Source organism: Ranitomeya variabilis, chromosome 4, assembly GCF_051348905.1.
Source record: "Ranitomeya variabilis isolate aRanVar5 chromosome 4, aRanVar5.hap1, whole genome shotgun sequence".
Classification (NCBI taxonomy): domain Eukaryota; kingdom Metazoa; phylum Chordata; class Amphibia; order Anura; family Dendrobatidae; genus Ranitomeya; species Ranitomeya variabilis.
The window spans coordinates 624,868,139-624,889,628 of record NC_135235.1 but is presented as its reverse complement, the minus strand read 5'-3'; the positions used below and the strand labels follow the sequence as shown (position 1 = coordinate 624,889,628).

At 45.0% G+C, this 21,490-nt stretch overlaps 1 protein-coding gene across 3 annotated transcripts in view; it reads left to right on the top strand.

Annotated features, from left to right (window-relative positions):
• The window catches only part of ARHGAP44 (Rho GTPase activating protein 44), a 126,616-nt gene that overhangs the window by 60,691 nt on the left and 44,435 nt on the right, over window positions 1-21,490 (top strand). For 2 of the 3 annotated variants that reach the window (XM_077253562.1, XM_077253561.1), the window contains exons 2-12: window positions 4,168-4,207; window positions 6,080-6,184; window positions 8,103-8,179; window positions 8,398-8,509; window positions 9,182-9,258; window positions 10,461-10,578; window positions 11,747-11,815; window positions 14,268-14,349; window positions 15,089-15,216; window positions 18,926-19,037; window positions 19,523-19,604. In XM_077253562.1, the coding sequence (XP_077109677.1) occupies window positions 4,168-4,207; window positions 6,080-6,184; window positions 8,103-8,179; window positions 8,398-8,509; window positions 9,182-9,258; window positions 10,461-10,578; window positions 11,747-11,815; window positions 14,268-14,349; window positions 15,089-15,216; window positions 18,926-19,037; window positions 19,523-19,604 (1,002 nt within the window). Of the gene's footprint in view, window positions 1-4,167; window positions 4,208-6,079; window positions 6,185-8,102; window positions 8,180-8,397; window positions 8,510-9,181; window positions 9,259-10,460; window positions 10,588-11,746; window positions 11,816-14,267; window positions 14,350-15,088; window positions 15,217-18,925; window positions 19,038-19,522; window positions 19,605-21,490 lie in introns of all 3 variants that reach the window. The other variant, XM_077253560.1, reaches the window with a different exon arrangement.

Genomic DNA, 21,490 nt, shown 5'->3' with positions numbered 1-21,490 from the left:
TATAGGTAATACAGTGATCACTGGTGACATTGTACACAGGACCTCTGTATATAGTATAGTGTCAATGTATAGGTAACACTGACTCACCAATGACGTCTCTAGGTGAAGTCCTTCATCTTTCATCCAGCACAGACCGCCATCATTTCTTCCAGCCAGGACTCGTTTCTGCAGGAAATAACACAGTTATCTCGAGCTCTGCTTGCAGAACACATTACTTAATTTTTCACAACTTCTACATTACACATGGAGAAAAAAAGGCGATATAGTCACTCTGCACAGTAACAGGACAGCCCCCCATTTAAAACAGTATACTCAAAAAATAAAATAAATACATCACTGCAGTAATAATATCCCTTAATTAGCCCCTATGGTAATAATATTCCCTACCCTGGCCCCGTGTGTCTCATTCCTGGCTCCTGCCATATGTTCTCCCATCCTGCACTCATGAGTATCCATTCTACCCCATGTGATCTCCCCATCCTGCCCCATCTGTCTCCATCGTATTCTCCTGCCCCATCATCCAATCCTGCCCCATGTCTTTCATTCTGCCCCGTGTCTACATTCTGCCCATGCCTCCAGTCCTGCCCCCAGTGTGTCCAGCAATCTGCCCCAGTGTGTCCAGCATATTACCCCCAGTGTGTCCAGCAATCTGCCCCAGTATGTCCAGCATATTGCCCCAGTAACCAGCAATCTGCCCCAGTGTGTCCAGCATTGCCCCCAGACAGTGTCACCAGCAATCTGCCCCAGTGTCTGACTCCAGCATATTGCCCCCAGACAGTGTGTTCAACAATCTGCCCCAGTATGTCCAGCATATTGCCCCAGTGTGTCCAGCATATTACCACCAGTGTGTCCTGCAATCTGCCCCAGTATGTCCAGCAATCTGCCCCAGTGTCTCTAGCATTGCCCCAGTGTCTCCAGCAATCTGCCCCATTGTCTCCAGCATATTACCCCCAGTGTGTCCAGCAATCTGCCCCAGTATGTCCAGCAATCTGCCCCAGTGTCTCTAGCATTGCCCCAGTGTCTCCAGCAATCTGCCCCAGTGTCTCCAGCATTGCCCCCAGTGTCTCCAGCAATCTGCCCCAGTGTTTACAGCAATCTGCCCCAGTGTCTACAGCAATCTGCTCCAGTGTCTACAGCAATCTGCCCCAGTGTCTACAGCAATCTGCCCTAGTGTCTACAGCAATCTGCCCCAGTGTCTACAGCATTGCCCCAGTGTCTACAGCAATCTGCCCCAGTGTCTCCAGCAATCTGCCCCAGTGTCTCCAGCAATCTGCCCCAGTGTCTCCAGCAATCTGCCCCAGTGTCTCCAGCATTGCCCCCAGTGTGTCCAGCAATCTGTCCCAGTGTTTACAGCAATCTGCCCCAGTGTCTACAGCAATCTGCTCCAGTGTCTACAGCAATCTGCTCCAGTGTCTCCAGCAATCTGCCCCAGTGTCTCCAGCAATCTGCCCCAGTGTCTCCAGCAATCTGCCCCAGTGTCTCCAGCAATCTGCCCCAGTGTCTCCAGCATTGCCCCCAGTGTGTCCAGCAATCTGCCCCAGTGTCTCCAGCATTGCCCCCAGTGTGTCCAGCAATCTGCCCCAGCGTCTCCAGCAATCTGCCCTAGTGTCTCCAGCAATCTGCCCCAGTGTCTCCAGCATTGCCCCCAATGTGTCCACAGTCCACCGTTAGCTTATAAAAAACCCCCGAAAAAACCCCCAAAAAACAGTCTCCTCACCTTACCAGCGCTCCACGCGGCGAGCTCCCTCCAGCAGCGCACACTCGCCGGCGACTGACAATGACGACAGACGCCGGCGACGTGTGAGCTGCGGGCCGCTGCGGCCGACTTCAGCTGCCAGCCTCCAATTGGCTGGCTGGCGGCTGTTGTTAACTATTGAGGTGCGGGCGCGCGCGCACGCACGTCAATAGGAAAGCGCCGCAGCGCCGGAAGGGGCCCGGTGAGCAGATGAGAAGGGGCCCGATGCGGCCCCCCTCTCTCTGCCCACCGGGTCCGGGGGGCGGGGCACATAAATGCCGGCGGGCCGGGCATTCAGTCACACTCCGGTGGATTATCAGAGGGTCAATCTGCGGTGGCCCAGGGCCCCCCCAAGCCACTGGGCCCTGGGCTACCGCCCATATTGACCCTCTGATAATCCGCCCCTGGGCAGTATTGTAGTAATTATATTCTTGTATGTATGAGGAGTATTACAGTAGTTGTATTCTTGTACATAGGAGCAATATTATAGTAGTTATATTCTTGTACATACAGTAGGTGCAGTATTATAGTAGTTATATTCTTGTACATAGGGGCAGTATTATAGTAGTTATATTCTTGTACATAGGGGCAGTATTACAGTAGTTATTTTCTTGTACATTGGGGCACTATTATAATACTTACCTTGTTGTACATAGTGGCAGTATTATAACAGTTTTATTCTGGTACATAGGGAGCAGTATTATTGTAGTTATCTTCTTGTACATAGCAGCAGTATTATAGTAGTTATATTCTTGTACATAGGGGCAGTATTACAGTAGTTATATTCTTGTACATAGGGGCACTATTATAGTAGTTACCTTCTTGTACATAGGGGTAGTATTATAGTAGTTATATTCTTGTACATAGCAGCAGTATTATAGTAGTTATATTCTTGTACATAGGAGCAGTTTTATAGTAGTTATATTCTTGTACATAGTAGGCAGTATTGTAGTACTTATTTTCTTGTACATAGGGGCAGTATTATAGTAGTTATATTCTTGTACATAGTAGGCAGTATTGTAGTAATTATATTCTTGTATGTATGAGGAGTATTACAGTAGTTGTATTCTTGTACATAGGAGCAGTATTATAGTAGTTATATTCTTGTACATAGGGAGCAGTATTATAGTAGTTATATTCTTGTACATAGGGGCAGTATTATAGTAGTTACATTCTTGTACATAGGGGGCAGCATTATGGTAGTTATATTCTTGTACATAGAGGCAGTATTATACTAGTTATAACCTTGTACATAGGGACAGTATTATACACAGCTCAGTAGACCGTATCACACACGATAGGCTTAGGTACACCATTTCCGCAGACAGTATCACAAAGATAGGATTAGATACACAGCTCTGCAGGCAGTATCACAAAGATAGGATTAGGATTAGATGCACAGCTCAGCAAATAGTATCACACATGATAGGATTAGATACACAACTCAGCAGACAGAATCACACAGGATAGGATTAGATACACAGCTCAGCAGATAGTATCACAGATGGTAGGGTTAGATACACAGCTCAGCAGGCAGGATCACACAGAATAGAATTAGGTGCACAGCTCAGCAGACAGTATCACACAGGATAGGATTAGATGCACGGTACACAGCCCTCTGCAGGACAGCACATGACTGGGCCGCTTCCATCAGACCCTGCTGCTCCCGGGGGTATGTGCTGTGAGTGCAGGATTTCTCTCTCCTCCATGTCAGGAATACAGCGATGTTGGATTTAGGCCTCGTGTGTCCGGGGGCAGAAATCACCATTTGTAAGATGCCTGTTGGAGTGTGATATGGATTGAGCCGCAGCCTCCCCCCTTGATGCATCTCCTGCCGGGAACCATTGATATTTCTTAATTTGTTCTAATTATTAACCATAGCGAGATTTCCATAGAGACTCACTGGGCGAGCGCCGGGGGCTACTGGTCCGCTCGGACCCTGTGCATCTCATTATGCTTCTCACTGACGGCAGCATTTGGCTTCATTCCTTGTCCATTATCATAGAAGAAAGATGGAACAAAATGTATATTTGAGGCTTTGTATATTAGAAATATCACTGCAACACCGAGTATTTAAAGATGAGTTGTCACCTGGTCATAAGTCAATTGAATATATTGGCTTTTTGTATACCTCTTGGAGTCTGATTTTAGTGTCCCCTTCTGTGACATTTGGTGTTTTTTACCATGTTTTAAATTGAATAAAATGATGTTTTAAATGGATCTCTTCTGTGTTCGACCCTTACTTGGATCGAAATGTAAAACATCATTACAAATGGGTTTACTAAGACTTTAACATAGATTGGCTGACAATATTTGATTTGTGGGGGCCCAGCTGCAGGCAAAGCCCCCGACCCCGATCAGTTGTGTGATGAGGACCCAGCGGTCCCTACTGTGCAGGTGCTTTATATTAATATTTCTTCCTTTTCTTCCAGGGCCGAGAAGACGGAGGTTCTGAGTGATGATCTCTTACAGGTGGGTGTCACCATATATACCTGACCTGAATATATGTACAGTGGGTACGGAAAGTATTCAGACCCCTTTACATTTTTCACTCTTTCATTGCAGCCATTTGGTAAATTCAAAAAAGTTATTTTTTTCTCCTTAATGTACATTCTGCACCCCACCTTGACTGAAAAAAGAGAAATGTAGAAATTTTAGCAAATTTATAAAAAAAAAAAAAACTGAAATATCACATGGTCATAAGTATTCAGACCCTTTGCTCAGTATTGAGTAGAAGCACCCTTTTGAGCTAGTACAGCCATGAGTCTTCTTGGGAATGATGCAACAAGTTTTTCACACCTGGATTTGGGGATCCTCGGCCATTCTTCCTTGCAGATCCTCTCCAGTTCTGTCAGGTTGGATGGTAAACTTTGGTGGACAGCCATTTTCAGGTCTCTCCAGAGATGCTCAATTGGGTTTAGGTCAGGGCCCTGGCTGGGCCAGTCAAGAATGGTCACAGAGTTGTTCTGAAGCCAATCCTTTGTTATTTTAGCTGTGTGCTTAGGGTCATTGTCTTGTTGGTAGGTGAACCTTCGGCCAAGTCTGAGGTCCAGAGTACTCTGGAAGAGGTTTTCATCCAGGATATTTCTGTACATGGCCGCATTCATGTTTTCTTCAATGACAACCAGTCGTCTTGTCCCTGCAGCTGAAAACACCCCCATAGCATGATGCTGCCACCACCACGTTTCACTGTTGGGATTGTATTGGGCAGGTGATGAGCAGAACCTGGTTTTCTCCACACATACCGCTTAAAATTATCACCAAAAAAGGCCTATCTTCTTCTCATCAAACCAGAGAATCTTATTTCTCATAGTTTGGGAGTCCTTCATGAGTTTGTTAGCAAACCCTATGCAGGCTTTCATATGTCTTGCACTGAGGAGAGGCTGCCATCGGGCCACTCTGCCATAAAGGCCCGACTGGTGGAGGGCTGCAGTGATAGTTGACTTTGTGGAACTTTCATCTCCCTACTGCATCTCTGGAGCTCAGCTACAGTGATCTCGGGGTTCTTCTTTACCTCTCTCACCAAGGCTCTTCTCCCACGATTGCTGAGTTTGTCTGGACGGCCAGGTCTAGGAAGACTTCTGGTGGTCCCCAACTTCCTCCATTTCAGGATTATGGAGGCCACTGTGCTCTTGGAAACCTTGTGTACTGCAGAAATTCCATTGTAACCTTGGCCAGATCTGTGCCTTGCCACAATTCTCTCTGAGCTCCTTGGCCAGTTCCTTTGACCTCATGATTCTCATTTGGTCTGACATGAACTGTGAGCTGTGAGGTCTTATATAGACAGGTGTGTGCCTTTCCAAATCAAGTCCTATCAGTTTAATTAAGGAGTAGAACCATCTCAAGGAGGATCACAAGGAAATGGACAGCATGTGACTTAAATATGAGTGTCTGAGCAAAGGGTCTGAATACTTATGACCGAGTGATATTTCTGTTTTTCTTTTTTATTAAATGTGCAAAAATTTCTACATTTCTCTTTTTTCAGTCTAGATGGGGTGCAGAGTGTACATTAATGTGAAAAAAATTAACTTTTTTGAATTTACCAAATGGCTGCAATGAAACAAAGATTGAAAAATTTAAAGGGGTCTGAATACTTTATGTACCCACTGTATACACACCCTCCAACTATATACACGGTGAGCCCCCATGAGTCCTCCATGGTTGCAGATCACCTGGTCAGTGTAGCATCTATCGATATTTTTAGTTGGGGGGCCGGGTTACAATATGGGCCTGGTAAAGACATGATGCTGCTAGTAGTGGGGTCCCTCAATGCAGCCCCCCACAGAGTGTCACGTCAGGCGTTGGAGGAGTGAGATTATTCTAACTTCTTCCTGTTCCTCGCAGGTCGAGAAGCGTCTGGAGTTGGTTAAACAGGTCACACACAGCACCCACAAGAAGCTCACCGCATGTTTACAAGGCCAGCAAGGGACAGAGACGGATAAAAGATCGGTAAGACACACAGTGCCCCCATAACAGGGCCAGCCACAGTGTTATTCCAAAGATGGTGCAGACACACAGTGCCCCCATAAGAGGACCAGCCACAGTGTATCCCAAAGATGGTGCAGACCCACAATGCCCCCTTAAAAGGTGCGGAGACACGTGTGAGGTTGGAGTTGGACAGCAGGTGCCCAGGTCCGCTAGCCAAACTGCATGGACTTGGGATCGTCCCGCCGAACGCCTGCTCTCCCTTTAACGTGGGCAAAATGCCACTTAGACAACGCAGGGGGGGGTAAAACAGTATGGCAATGCTTTATTGAACCACAAAACAGGCAGATAACACGTACAACAGTCCCAGCAAAATAACCCAAGATGGTGCACATTACAGAGTCTCACCCTTCCGCTCACTTGCCGGGATAATAGCAGCTGTTACTTCAGAGCTCCCAGGGTCGACTACTCCACCTGTGGCACGCACACAGAGAGGAGGTACCGACAAGCTTAGGAAGGTGACAGTCCATTGAGGTACAAGGCCAGTTGACCCGAGTGTCACAACCTGGCTTTTCTGAACATTTCCATGGAGCCAGTTGACCCAAGGGTCACAGCCTGGCTTCTCCGAACATATCCGTGGTTCAGTGATGGTCAGTGGAGCAGATCTTTACTCTTCAAACCGTTGCCATTGTCCCCTAGGTTTTTTCCTGTAGAATTGCAGATCTGTGTCCCTCACGATGGAAAAATTATGTATTGGCAGCAGTGCTGTAGGGTGGTCCCCTGTATGTTTGGATGTCTTGGCAGAATCTCTGGCTGTCCTTCTCTCTCTGTCTCACTATACAGAGGCATGTAACCTATTTTTATACTTAACAAGTGTCCTTCATCCAGTATTTACATAAAGTGTAAGAATGGAGATGAGATCAAGTAGCATTACTTGATTATTTAACCTATTTGCACAGTTTTTCCTCCTCTGTTTTCAAAGTCACCAAACTGGCCTACACAATACATAATTAGCATATCAGTAAACATCAATAGTCATCAAGGATAAGAGCACAATATGTTATATGAAATATGTGCTTGCAGGTCAATATTACAGGCTTTCCCAAGTAAAAGTCTGTTTTCTTGACCAGCCAGAAAGAAATGCTTAAATTCAAAAGTTAACATATAGATAACAGTCTATTTTTCCTGGCTTGCTAAAAATGAGTTAAGATACAATGCTGTGTCGCCACGACAGGGCAATACAGGCAAAGCGTCCATAATGGTGCAGGTCGCATAGTGCTTCCATTGTGGTGCAGGTCGCACAGTGCCTCCATAGTGGTACAGGTCGCACAGTGCCTCCATAGTGGTGCAGGTCGCACAGTGCCTCTGTAATGATACAGGCTGCACAGTGCCTCCATAGCAGTGCAGGCTGCACAATATCTCCATAACAGTGAAGGCTGCACAGTACCTCCATAATAGGGCCAGCGACAGTGTGTTCCAGAAATGGTGCAGACCACACAGTGCCCCCATAGTGGTGCAGGCCAGACAATGCCTCTATAACAGTACATTCTACACCATGCCCTATAATGGGGCAGGTCACACAGTATCCCCATAAGAGTGAAGGTCATATAGTGTCCCCATAACAGGACCAGTCACAGTGTGCCCCAAATGTGGTGCAGGTCGCACTGCATCCCAAAACAGTGCAGGCCTCACTGTGCGCCCATAATGGTGCAGGACACACAGTACCTCCATAATGGTGCAAGTCATAGAGCGCCTCCATATTGGTGCAGGACACAGACTGGCCCCATGATGATGTAGGGTGTTCAGTGCTCACCCATAACGATTCAGGCCTCACAGTGCCGCCATAACATGCACCTGAATGCACCAGATACACGGAGGATTTTTGCAGAATCACTCACTATCTTCTGTGGATTTGAGTATATCTCTGTTTTCTTTCCCACAGAAGAAGTTACCTCTTATAACCTTGGCTCAGTGTCTCATGGAGGGATCTGCAGTGTTGGGTGATGACTCTTTGCTCGGGTGAGACCCAGAATTATTAGCATTTCTACATCATCGCCATTCTGTATTTATCACTTTTTTCCTGCTGTCAGTAAATGGAAACATCCAGGTTTTCATTCCAACCCTTGTCCTGTCGTTATCTAATTTTGCTCACACTACAGCTATACGATTCCTCACTTTATTTCACCTAGGTGGCGCTGTTGTGATTGCTTTTTGTGTTTTTTCTTGTTATTTTCTAGGAAGATGCTGAAGTTGTGTGGGGAAGCCGAGGATAAACTAGCACAGGAGCTGATCCACTTTGAGCAGGAGGTGGAGAGGGACGTGGTGGAGCCGCTGTTCGTGCTCTCAGAGGTACATGGGGCTTATATAGGTGTCCTCCATGGCTGTCTTAAAGGGGTATTCTTATCTGAGATAAGGTGTCACTTTATGATAGTGAGGGTCTGATTTTTGGGACATCCACCATTCCTGGGAATAAAGGAGGGTCATTTCCAAAATTGCTATCTAGCAGCAGCAGTGCTCCTGGTCACCCTGCTGGGGTACCGTGGCTCCATGCACAAGCGACGGCCGCTTCTTCAAAATTTGAAGAGGGCACAGCATTAAATTACCCCCTCCCTTTTAAGACCCCGGGTTGGTTTCTGATTTTTATCCATCATAAAGTGATGGCGTATGCTACCGTTATACTGATGAGAATACCTATTTAAAGGGATTGTGCGCCTCTGTGTGCTCTGAATATAAGCCCATAATCGCCTCCTGATCTCCGGCCACCCCTCCATACTGCTGCCCAGGTCCCCCACTGGTGTTCTCTCCTTTTATTCAGGAGTGGTCGGCCCTGCCAAGCCAAACACTCCTTTAAAGGGGCACTCCAGCAGTTGTTTTTGACTGATGCTGGGTTGTCTCCATCCCATCCATGATTTCTAAGACACAGCTATCACATTGCTGATCCAGCAGATATCGCGTAGCTAATAGCTGGAGACTCCGTTTTAACTCCTTATTTCCTGGTTTGTTGATTCCTTTGTCTTCTAGGTGGAGATCCCCAATATCCAAAAACAGAGGAAACACTTAGCCAAATTAGTCTTAGACATGGATTCGTCGAGGGCAAGGTAAATCAGTCTCATGTTTCTATTCTCATATTTTCTATAAACTTTACAAATATTTTGATTTCTAAATCTGAAACCGATCATATGCTGCAGTCACAGCCAGAGCTGCATTCATAATTCTGCTCACTGAGCTTTGGAATCGTAGACTTTCTAGGATGAATACAGCTAAAATCTTATATACAGAGATAAGTGGGGGTCCAACCTCTGAGACTAAATGGGCTGCAGATTTGATTTCTTCCAGTTTTATCCCTGTGGTACCCAACTATTTACTGTGCAGGTCAACTACAGCACTCCTCCATTAAAGTGAAAGGGAAAAATTAAAATAGGATGAAGTGCTGAGCTCTGGGCTGTTAATTATCAGGATCAGTGGGGGTCTCAGAGGTCGGATCCCCTCTAGACATAAAGTGATGGTATGTTCTAGTGATTTGCCATCACTTTATAAGATCGGAATACCCCTTTAAACAGACAACATTTATCATATAAATGTATGATTACTTGGGGTCTAACTGATGAGTCCACCACAATCTCCCTTGTATGAATGGAGTAGTAATGAGCGTGTGCGACCACCCAGTGAATGGATCAGTGGTCGCACATGCTCAGTTCCGCTCCACCCACACGCAATCACTATTTTAGTGATCAGTGGAAGTCCCAATGATCAGTGATCAGTTCTCCACAGAATAGGTGATCAAGAGATGATAGCTGATCGTTGACGGTGTTGTATAAGAGACAACCCCCTCTAACGTGTAAAGTGATTTCTCACTGATGACCCCTACTGGATACTTGACCAAAGCGAAAGCCACAGTCAATTTGTGGTAGTTATCACTTCGTAGATGGTGGTTAAGGGCCCAGCAGTAGGAAACCCTCTTGTTCAGTCCTGGCAGGACCAGGATGGGGCACTTGGGCAAATTGCCCATTATGGTTGACGTCCATGTAATATGTGAGGGGCTCAGGACCAGAGTGAGTCATGAAATCTCCCGGAGGCATAATAAAACATTCAGACACTGTCGCGCTTCGCTGCCGGGATGACTCATTTTGCTCAGAAGGAACGTGAGCGTTTCGGATAATGCATGTAGGAGAATAATATCCAGATGCAATGGCTGAAAACAAAGGCCAGTAATTAATGAGAATATAAGGAGGAATTGGTGCAACACTTCCAGAGCCCCTCTTTATACCATTATTGAAGTCATGGTCCTTGTCGTGTGCAGGTGTCAGCAATCTGCTAAGTCATCCGGGATCTCCAGCAATCTCCAACCCTCTGGACCCAAGGCTGATGCCCTCAGGGAAGAGATGGAAGAGGCAGCAAACCGTGTGGAGATCTGTAGGGTGGGTGATGTATGTATAATCTGAAAAGTGGCAAAAGCTCTCTCTCTCTTACCTCCCATACACATGTATGCTCAGCTGAGCGAGCATGTGTCGGCATAGGGGGAAAAGGAGTAAGCCTCTTCCAGAGACCTCTGACAGAGGCTTATCTTTCCTGAGAACAGAAGGGTTGGGTGTGATTCAACATGTCCGATCCTGATGTTGTCAGGGTAGGGTTGGGGTGCCCTTATACACTTTAGTTGGTCACAGCGGGTTTGTGCAACATGGACCAAGAGTTTTCCATAACTTTTTAGGAGATCCAAAATATATATACTTGCCCTGTATTGCCATGCAAGTTAAAGTAGAGCCCCCAAATCCACCCTACTGAGTCTCAATTAATACCTGAGTATATTTAAAGTGCTTGTATAATAATAATAATAATAATAATAATAAATTTTTTAGTGAGCTTCTGCTTATACACAGCAGCCAATCTGAACCAATAGAGGGCCAATGATACTTTACATTGCAGCTCTGATTAAGCAGGAGGTGGATTTCAGATTACCACCAATAGATATTATAACTAAACTAGAATCAGCAACTTTCTGATGTGCTCTGATTGAGTAGAGCTGCAGGGTAAAACATGGGGACAGAGCTGCCATCTGAGCCTTGGATAGGGACTTAGAGGGGAAAAGACTCTCACCGTAAGAATGTAATTTTTTTAACCTGGTGTAAATGCTGCTGTTCTCCTGAATCCGGAGTTGTTTTTCTTTTGTTCCTACACCACTCCATTCCAGAGATATAACCCCTTCTTCTCTGCATATAAATCTAGTCTTCTATCTAAGAGGGCGTGTCCCTCAACTTGTCTGTAGCCAACTCTGCACAGAAGACCCCGCCTACTTAGCTAAGAAGGCTAGATTTACAGGGGAAACATGCAGGGAAGAGGGGGCCATATCTCAGCAATGGATAGGTACAGAAACAAAAAGAAAACATTGCTGGATTCAGGAGAAAAGCAACATTTATATCAGGCAAATAAAATATATATGTATTGTGAGTAAGCTTTCCCCTTTAAATGTCATTTTTTATCATTTAACTGACATAACACTCACCCCAGCATCTTGCACATACATCTCCCATGCCAACAATATTAGGAGCCTCCAATATGTATAGTAAGTGAATGGCTTTTTTTCCCTAGGATCAGCTTTCGGCAGATATGTACAGCTTTGTGGCCAAAGAAATAGACTATGCAAACTACTTTCAGACGGTAAGCTGATGCCATAATGACTGAACACAGGAGTGTATGGCTAAGATTACAGACAAGTGCATTAGAGTATCCATGTTCTGCACAGTATAACCCCACTGTTTTGAAGTTTTTACTATAGGTGGCGCTAGAGAGACAGTGTTCTCCTTCCTCGACGAGTCAGTGAGCTGTAAAATGTAATTTAATTTTGGATTTCCTACAACTCTTAATTGTTCCCCTCTGGTGAAATCATCAGAATTGTAACTTGTTCCTGCTTTCTAGTACACTTCACTATTTTCAGATGATTAGCTTACTGTCAGTGAATGGGAACGTCTAGACCTTTTCAGACCTAATACCTTCTCACTGTATGCCAGGTTTTACAAATATTTAGAGTATGAGAAGTGTTAAGTCTGTAGGTTTTCAGCTTGTTGATTTAAAGACAAATGTTTCCATTCACTAATGGCAAGCGGAGATCTTAAAAAAAATTATATAAGGCATTTAAATGCAAGTTATATTAAAAACTTGTGGTGATTGACTGAAAATATATTTCTGCCCATTTCTGGTGGTCTGACTGGAGCAGAATATGATAAATGTATCCGGGGCAGACACGTCGGAGCAAAGTAATGTTACCCGGGAGCCCTGGGTCAGATGCTGCTGGGACTTTACTTTAGTAACAGCATACTAGACGGCAGGAGATTGATCGGATGAGCGACCATGTTTCTTGGGATGTAAAGCTAAACATATTCCATGTACACTATATGGAGAAAAGTATGTGCCCCCTCCAAATTCCACCACAGGAGCTTTATTACCACCTGTCCTTCATCCATAGACATTAATATGGAGTCGGCCCCTCTGCAGATATAATATCTCCAGCTCTTCTGAGAAGATTTGGGGAATTTTTGCCCCTTCATTCAGACATTCAGAAGAGCATTTGTGAGGTCAGACCCTGATGTTAGGGGGTAGGCCGAGCTCACAATCTCAGAGGGGTTGAGGTCCGGACTCATGTGTGTCCACCAAACTCCCCCAACCATGTTTGTATGGCCATTGTGCACCAGGCACAGTCATAGGGAACAGAAAAGGGCCTTCCCACATCTGTTCCCACAAAGATGGGAGATACAGTTGTCCACAATGACTTGTGCAAAACGGGGTCTGGACGCAAGCGCCGACAGGGTCAACAGACTGCAATGGTGATGGCAAGATGAACGTGCACTCTGCCGAGCTCTTTTTTCCGTAGTGTGCTCCTACAGGAGATGGACACTCAGATGTAGGAGACGGACACTCAGACGTAGTCTGCTAAAAAGTGCACGGCAGTGCTCACATTCTCTCTGCCATCACCCACACCATTGCAGTCTATTGGCGCCAATGGAACATGCGTCCGGACCCCATTTTGCGAGGGCTTTCAGACATATGACCCAAACCCTGATTATAAGCCCATAGCGTTATCCCTCCTGCACCAAACTGTACAGCGGACACAAGGCAGTCAGGTGGCTCCTATCACAGGACTGCACTGGTATCAAGTAGATCTGCATCACCAACCGTTCTGTCACATGTTAGTAATGACAGACAGCGCGGCGAGGGGCCTGCTGTTATACACCAGGGGCGATGGAACTGGATGTTATACACCGGGGAACATGGGGCCTGTAGTTATACACCGGGGAACATGGGGCCTGATGTTATACACCGGGGAACATGGGGCCTGATGTTATACATCGGGGAACATGGGGCCTGCTGTTATACACCGGGGAACATGGGGCCTGAAATTATGCACCGGGGAACATGGGGCCTGATGTTATACACCGGGGAACATGGGGCCTGATGTTATACACCGGGGAACATGCCTGATGTTATACACCGGGGAACATGGGGCCTGATGTTATACACCGGGGAACATGGGGCCTGAAGTTATACACCGGGGAACATGGGGCCTGATGTTATACACCGGGGAACATGGGGCCTGCTGTTATACACCGGGGAACATGGGGCCTGCTGTTATACACCGGGGAACATGGGGCCTGATGTTATACACCGGGGAACATGGGGCCTGATGTTCTACACCGGGGAACATGGGGCCTGCTGTTATACATCGGAGAACATGGGGCCTGCTGTTATACACCGGGGAACATGGGGCCTGCTGTTATACACCGGGGAACATGGGGCCTGATGTTGTACATCGGGGGATGAGGAGCCGGATGTTCTACACCAGAGGAAATGACGCCAAATGTTATACACCGGCGGACTGAGAGTCCCAATGTTTTACACCGGGGGGCGAGGGCCCAGATGCTATACACCAGGGGTGAGGGCCCGATGTTATAAACCGAGGGCGAGGGGCCGGATAGTATGCAATGGCGGTAAACAAAAAAAACAGAATTCAGTATTTGAGATGTGTGAATACTTTTCGCCCTATTGTGCGTCCTAGATATAAATGCTGCCGTTCTGTAAATGATGGATAATATATAGCGCATTATATTTCCCACAGCTAATAGAAGTACAGGCCGAATACCACAGGAAGTCTCTTGCTTTACTGCAAGCTGTGCTGCCGCAGATCAAGGCTCAACAGGGTGAGTGCTAGAGGCGGATTACATCTCCGTCCTTTGCCCTTGTCGTATGTGCACTGCAGACAGCAAAGATGTTGGAACTAAACGGCGACTTTGGCCACGACACGTTACGGAGCCAAAGACCACATCGTACCGCTGCCACCTCACCGCATAATATAAACACATGCTGAGTCATTGCAAGAAATATCCTGTGCGACCGCGACACGAAATCCAAACCTGCTACATTTTTGTCAGTTTGCATGCCCCAGCCCCCACCTATTCAAACCATAAACATCTCGATCATTTTATCTAGAGGCTGAAGACTGTCCTTATCAGTCTGAAATCACACATTCAGGTTTTTTAAAGCCAAAGGAAAAGAAAAGATGAAATGTATAAAGAAAAGACAGATCTGCTCCCTTTCTTTTGCATGTCCAACCCCTGAAATTGCAAGTTTCAAGTCAAATCGGTGCCAAGTTTTCAGCTTTTGGGTGTAAATAAGAATGTTTCCATTCAGTGACAGCATGTAGAGATCTTGAAGCTGGTAACACGACAATTAGGTAGTTCTTGGACTTTTTTCTTTTTTTTTTTCAAAGGAAAGATGGATGCAGATTGCATTGGAATCCTTATTAAATAATATGTATATATTTTACTACTTACTTGCTCTGAAAATAGGTCTATCCCCCATGTTCTGTCCCGTTGGTAGTAATAGTTGTCATTTTTGGAATTTTAGCTCTCTCAGTACCTTCGTCCTTCTTTTTTCCAGAGGCGTGGATTGAAAAGCCATCATTCGGAAAGCCGTTAGATGAACATTTGACAGTCAGCGGCCGGGAGATTGCCTTCCCTATCGAGGCTTGTGTCACTATGCTACTGGAGTGTGGCATGCAGGAGGAGGTAGGTTGTGGAATAGTATGTACACTCCATCTGCTGTTTTTCTCCTCCGGCATGGAACTGATTGCACGTAGATCTGTAGCACCAAGGCCAAATCCATTCTGCATGTAGCCCGTGTTACCCAGGTCACCTTGAAAAAAAAACCATAGCTCTCTGAATCTCATATATGGGCTATAATATAGTTGCACAATTTAAAGGGGACCTGTCACTTGCCATAAATATGGATTTGTTTTTACCTGGTGTAAATGTCACTGTTCTCCTGAATCCAGTGTTGTTTTTCTTTTTTTCCTGCACCCCTTTTTTCATGAGATATGGCCCCCTCTTTCCTGTATTTAGATTTAGTCTTTTAAACTAAGTGGGCGTGACTCTTCACTCTTCTCTGTGGGCGTGTTCTTGAGGACCACACCCACTTAGCTGTCTAAAGTAGATTTCTATACAGAGATGAGAGGGCCATATCTCAGGAATGGAGAGGCGCAGGAAGAAAAGATAAACAACGCCGGATTCAGGAGAACAGCGGCATTTACACCAGGTGAACAGAAATTACTGCCATTGATAAGTACACTTTAAATAAGTATTTCCATCTTGGACATTTTTTATGTAGAGATCTTATGCAGGATCTTTGTCTGCAATGGAGAGGTGGCAGCACATGCTCGGCTATTTTCAAAATTTCCCATAGAAGGGAATACAGAGGAGAGGTGCATGCACAGCCAATTTTAGGATATGCTGCGGGAATGCCCCTATAACTAATGTACAGAGGCTGAATTTAGACATCCGAGAATGGACCATGATGTCCAGACTGGTCTATGAAGCTGCTCAGTTGGATTTCTGAATTCGGCCACACACTATAAATACTATGACCAGTCTGGAATTAAATTGTGTCCTCTACTCCAATCACATCTAAAGCTGCATTCAGATTTTTGCTCCTTTCCCTTTGCTGAATTTTACAGAACATGTAGGGTTCTGAGATAGGTTGAGCGTTCCAGCCCTACGTGGAGCTACTGTGGGTGTCAGAGATGGAGCAGCGCCGTTGTCAGCCTCCATGTCTTGTCACACGCCCGAGGCAGCGCTCTCGCTCCCGGAGCTTCACAGTTTATACAACATATTTCCAAGTTAGTTTAAGGTCAGAGGAAAAGGGAGAGAACAGGAACGCGGTCTCTTTGAAATCCAGCAGCTGGGACTCATTTCCACTTCCTGTGGGGTAGCGGCATTCCTAGCAGAGACTGTGCTGGCTAATGTGCACTGCAACCACAATCCCTTAAAGGGGAAGTGTCCATATAAAATTAATTTTCACTCGCCCCAGTGCTAAATTTTGATTTTGAAAATACATTTTTATGCAAAAAAAAACTTTTGCGAGTAAGTTTTGCACTTTAAAAAAAAAATAACAATAATGGAGGTGGAGCATACTGAAGGGGAGGGGCCAACAACAAACGAACAGTTTTAGGCTGCCTTCACACTAGCAGTATTTGGTCAGTATTTTACATCAGTATTTGTAAGCCAAAACCAGGAGTGGAACAATTAGAGGAAAAGTATAATAGAAACATACGCACCACTTCTGCATTTATCACCCACTCCTGGTTTTGGCTTACAAATACTGATGTAAAATACTGACCAAATACTGCTAGTGTGACGGCAGCCTTAATGTGATTTTTGCCAGAAAGTGTTGTAAATTCTACCCCAGATCAGATTGTGCCCCAGGTTGTGTCTTGTAATGAATTTGTTGAAGTTGTTTTTAAGAGGAGGGTGATTGTGCCTTTCACCTGTAACTCCTCCTGAAAAAATGTTCAACTTGGCATTACCACATAGGGACGCGTCTGTTCCCACATTTTTGTTTTTACCTCAATGCATGGATTTGGGGGCTAAAAATCACGTCTGCAACTGGGTTTTGTTTAAAATTGTGCACCGTTTTGTTTTCTATAGTCTCCATGTTCATTGCCTACTGCTAACTGCAGAGTGAGTTAACTAGGAATCCATCAGCGAGCTCGTTCTAACTGACAGAGGAGTTTCTAACTGCGTATCTGTCTTTTTCTGAGCTCCTCTCTGATCTATGACCATAGACCACATCAAAGTTGAATGTGTGAGAAACAGAGTCTGTAAAACTAAAATACTGCAACATTTTTAATGAACCCAAATTGCAAACATTATTTTTATCCCTAAATACTTACATTTATGTCAAAATATGTCCCCTAAAAAATTCTGATGCAGGCAATTACCTTCATAAGTCACATGCTTTAGTATCAAGAAGTCCACCTGTGTGCTATCTAAGTGTCACATGGCCTGTCAGTATATACACACCTTTTCTGAAAGGCCACAGAGGCTGTAACACCATTAACAAGAGGCACCACTGACCAAACACCATAAAGACCAAGGAGATCTCCAAACAAGTTATCGAGAAGTACAAGTCAGAGTTGGGTTATAAAAGTTATCCCAATCTCTGATGACCCCCGGAGCACCATCAAATCCATTATCATCAAATGGAAAGAACATGGTACCACAACAAACCTGCCAAGAGAGGGCCGCCCACCAAAACTCTCAGCCCGGGCAAGGGGGGCATTAATCAGAGAGGCAGCACAGAGACCGAAGGTAACGCTGCAGGAGATGCAGAGTTCCCAAGCAGAGATTGGAGTATCTGTCCATATGACCACAATAAGCCGCACACTCCATAGAGGTGGTCTTTATGGAAGAGTGGGCAGAAAAAAGCTTTACTTACACACAAGTTGTAAGGCTCGTTTTGAGGTTGCCAAAAGACATGTGGGATACTAGCCAAATATATGGAGGAAGGTGATGTGGTCAAATGAGACCAAAAATTTTACTTTTTGGCCACCAAGGTAATCATCACCCCAAGAACACCATCTCCACAGCATGATGCTGCCACCACCATGTTTCACCATGGGGATTTTTTTTGGCAGCAGTGAAAAGGAAAATGGTCCAAGTCGAGATGGATGCTGCATAATACAGGGATATTCCTGAGCAAAACTTGTTTGTCTGTCAGTGATTTGAGTCTGTGACAGAGGTTCACCTCCCAACAAGATGATGACCCAAAGCATATTTCCAAAGCAACACTCGAGTGGTTTAAGTGGAAATGTGTAAATGTTTTGCAGTGGCCTAGTCAAAGCCCAGACCTTCATCCAATTGAGAATTGCATATTGCTGTTCACTAGAGGAAACCATCTAACTTGAAGTAGCAGGAGCAGCTTTGCCTTGAGCAATGGGCAAGATGTGGAAAGCTCATACAGCTTATCCAAAGTGACTTTCAGCTGTGATTGCCGCAAAAGGAGGCTCCACAAAGTACTGACTTTAGGGAGGGTGAATAGTTATGCGCACTGACGTTTTCAGTTATTTTGTCCTATTTGTTGTTTGCTTCACAAAATAAAGGAAGCCAAAGTTGTAGGCATATTCTTTACATGAACTGATGCAAACCCTCAAAAAGAAACAGTGAAATCCCACGTTGTGAGGTAGTGAAAGGAAAAAAATGCCAAGGGATGAATAGTTTCGCAAGCCATTGTGCATGGGGTGGAAACTATTTTTGCCAAAAATAAAGTGGTTGTCAACCAGTTTCTACAACCATCAGAATGGTGAATCAGTCGAGGTGTGACACCATACCACTGCTTATTCAACCATTAGGATCCTGTAGGACCATGCAGAACCGCTGGAGCAGTATCCGACATCATACTTGGCGCATAGTAACATTTTTGTTTCCCCTTCTTGTCCTCCAGGGCTTGTTCCGAGTTGCTCCCTCGGCCTCAAAGTTGAAGAAATTAAAAGCCGCTCTGGATTGTTGCGTTGTGGACGTAGCCGAGTATTCTGCTGATCCCCACGCCATTGCAGGTCAGTTATCGTACCACTAGGTGGCGCAGCGATTAGCACAACTAAAATCAATAGGTACTAAGGCGGGGTCCAAAGATGGAATCGCCCTGGATTTGGGGTGCACCGCAGGTTACAGCTCGCTACATGTGGATGCAGATATTAAAAAGGCCAACAGATTAGCGTCATTAAATAGGACTGATCTTCGTGGCACTTGATGCTCCTCATCCACGGCAGAAAGCCAAGTGTTGGCCTTTGTTGGATAGTAGATACATGTTGTAATTACAATGCATGTGCTATCCCCTTATACTTATGCTACCCGATGTGGCGGCCGCTCTTAACAGCTAAACATGCCACGACTGTTATCTAAGCCTAACCTTCATTAACCAATCCAACATCCATCTTTTGGAAGTGGCACAGGCATGTAACATCCCCCTTCACTTTCTCACAGCTCTTCCCTGTCAGTTAAGATATCATCACCATTGCTGACATTATACCATTTGTTTCAGGGGCATTGAAGTCTTATCTTCGGGAGCTTCCGGAACCTCTCATGACCTTTGAGCTTTATGAGGAATGGATCCAAGCTTCCAAGTAAGTTTATTGTCTGTGCTTATTTTTTCATAAACCATTTATCTACTTGACAATATACCGTATCACTTTCTAAGTACTTTCACCATGTCCATACTTAACATTGGTTATCCCCAATTATACTTCAGAGCTGCACTCACTATTCTACTGGTGCAGTCACTGTGTACATACATTACATTACTTATCCTGTACTGATCCTGAGATACATCCTGTATTATACCCCAGAGCTGCACTCACTATTCTGATGGTGCAGTCACTGTGCACATACATTACATTACTTATCCTGTACTGACCCTGAGTTACATCCTGTATTATACCCCAGAGCTGCACTCACTGTTCTGCTGGTGCAGTCACTGTGTACATACATTACATTACTTATCCTGTACCGATCCTGAGTTACATCCTGTATTATACCCCAGAGCTGCACTCACTATTCTGATGGTGGAGTCACTGTGTACATACATTACATTACTTATCCTGTAGGGATGCTGAGTTACCTCCTGTATTATACCCCAGAGCTGCACTCACTATTCTGATGGTGGAGTCACTGTGTACATACATTACATTACTGATCCTGTACTGATCCTGAGTTACATCCTGCATTATACTCCAGAGCTGCACTCACTGTTCTGCTGGTGCAGTCACTGTGCACATACATTACATTACTTATCCTGTACTGATCCTGAGTTACATCCTGTATTATACTCCAGAGCTGCACTCACTATTCTGCTTATGTAGTCACGATGTACATACACTACATTACTGATCCTGAGTTACATCCTGTATTATACTCCAGAGCTCCACTCACTATTCTGCTTTTGCAGTCACTGTGTACATATATTACTTATCCTGTACTGATCCTGAGTTACATCCTGTATTATACTCCAGAGCTGCACTCACTATTCTGCTGGTGCGGTCACTGTGTACATATATTACATTACTTATCCTGTACTGATCCTGAGTTACAACCTGTATTATACCCCAGAGCTGCACTCACTATTCTGCTGGTGCAGCCACTGTGTACATACATTACATTACTTATTCTGTACTGATCCTGAGTTACATCCTGTATTACACTCCAGAGCTGCACTCAGTATTCTGCTGGTGCAGTCACTGTGTACATACATTACATTACTTATCCTGTACTGATCCTGAGTTACATCCTGTATTATACTCCAGAGCTGCACTCACTATTCTGCTGGTGCAGTCACTGTGTACATATATTACTTATCCTGTACTGATCCTGAGTTACATCCTGTATTATACCCCAGAGCTGCACTCACTATTCTGCTGGTGCAGTCACTGTGTACATACACTACATTACTGATCCTGAGTTACATCCTGTATTATACTCCAGAGCTGCACTCACTATTCTGCTGGTGCAGTCACTGTGTACATATATTACTTATCCTGTACTGATCCTGAGTTACATCCTGTATTATACCCCAGAGCTGCACTCACTATTCTGCTGGTGCAGTCACTGTGTACATACACTACATTACTGATCCTGAGTTACATCCTGTATTATACTCCAGAGCTGCACTCACTATTCTGCTGGTTCAGTCACTGTGTACATACATTACATTACTGATCCTGTACTGATCCTGAGTTACATCCTGTATTATACCCCAGAGCAGCACTCACTATTCTGCTGGTGCAGTCACTGTGTACATACATTACATTACTGATCCTGTACTGATCCTGAGTTACATCCTGTATTATACTCCAGAGCTGCACTCACTATTCTGCTGGTGCAGTCACTGTGTACATACATTACATTACTGATCCTGTACTGATCCTGAGTTACATCCTGTATTATACCCCAGAGCAGCACTCACTATTCTGCTGGTGCATTCACTGTGTACATACATTACATTACTGATCCTGAG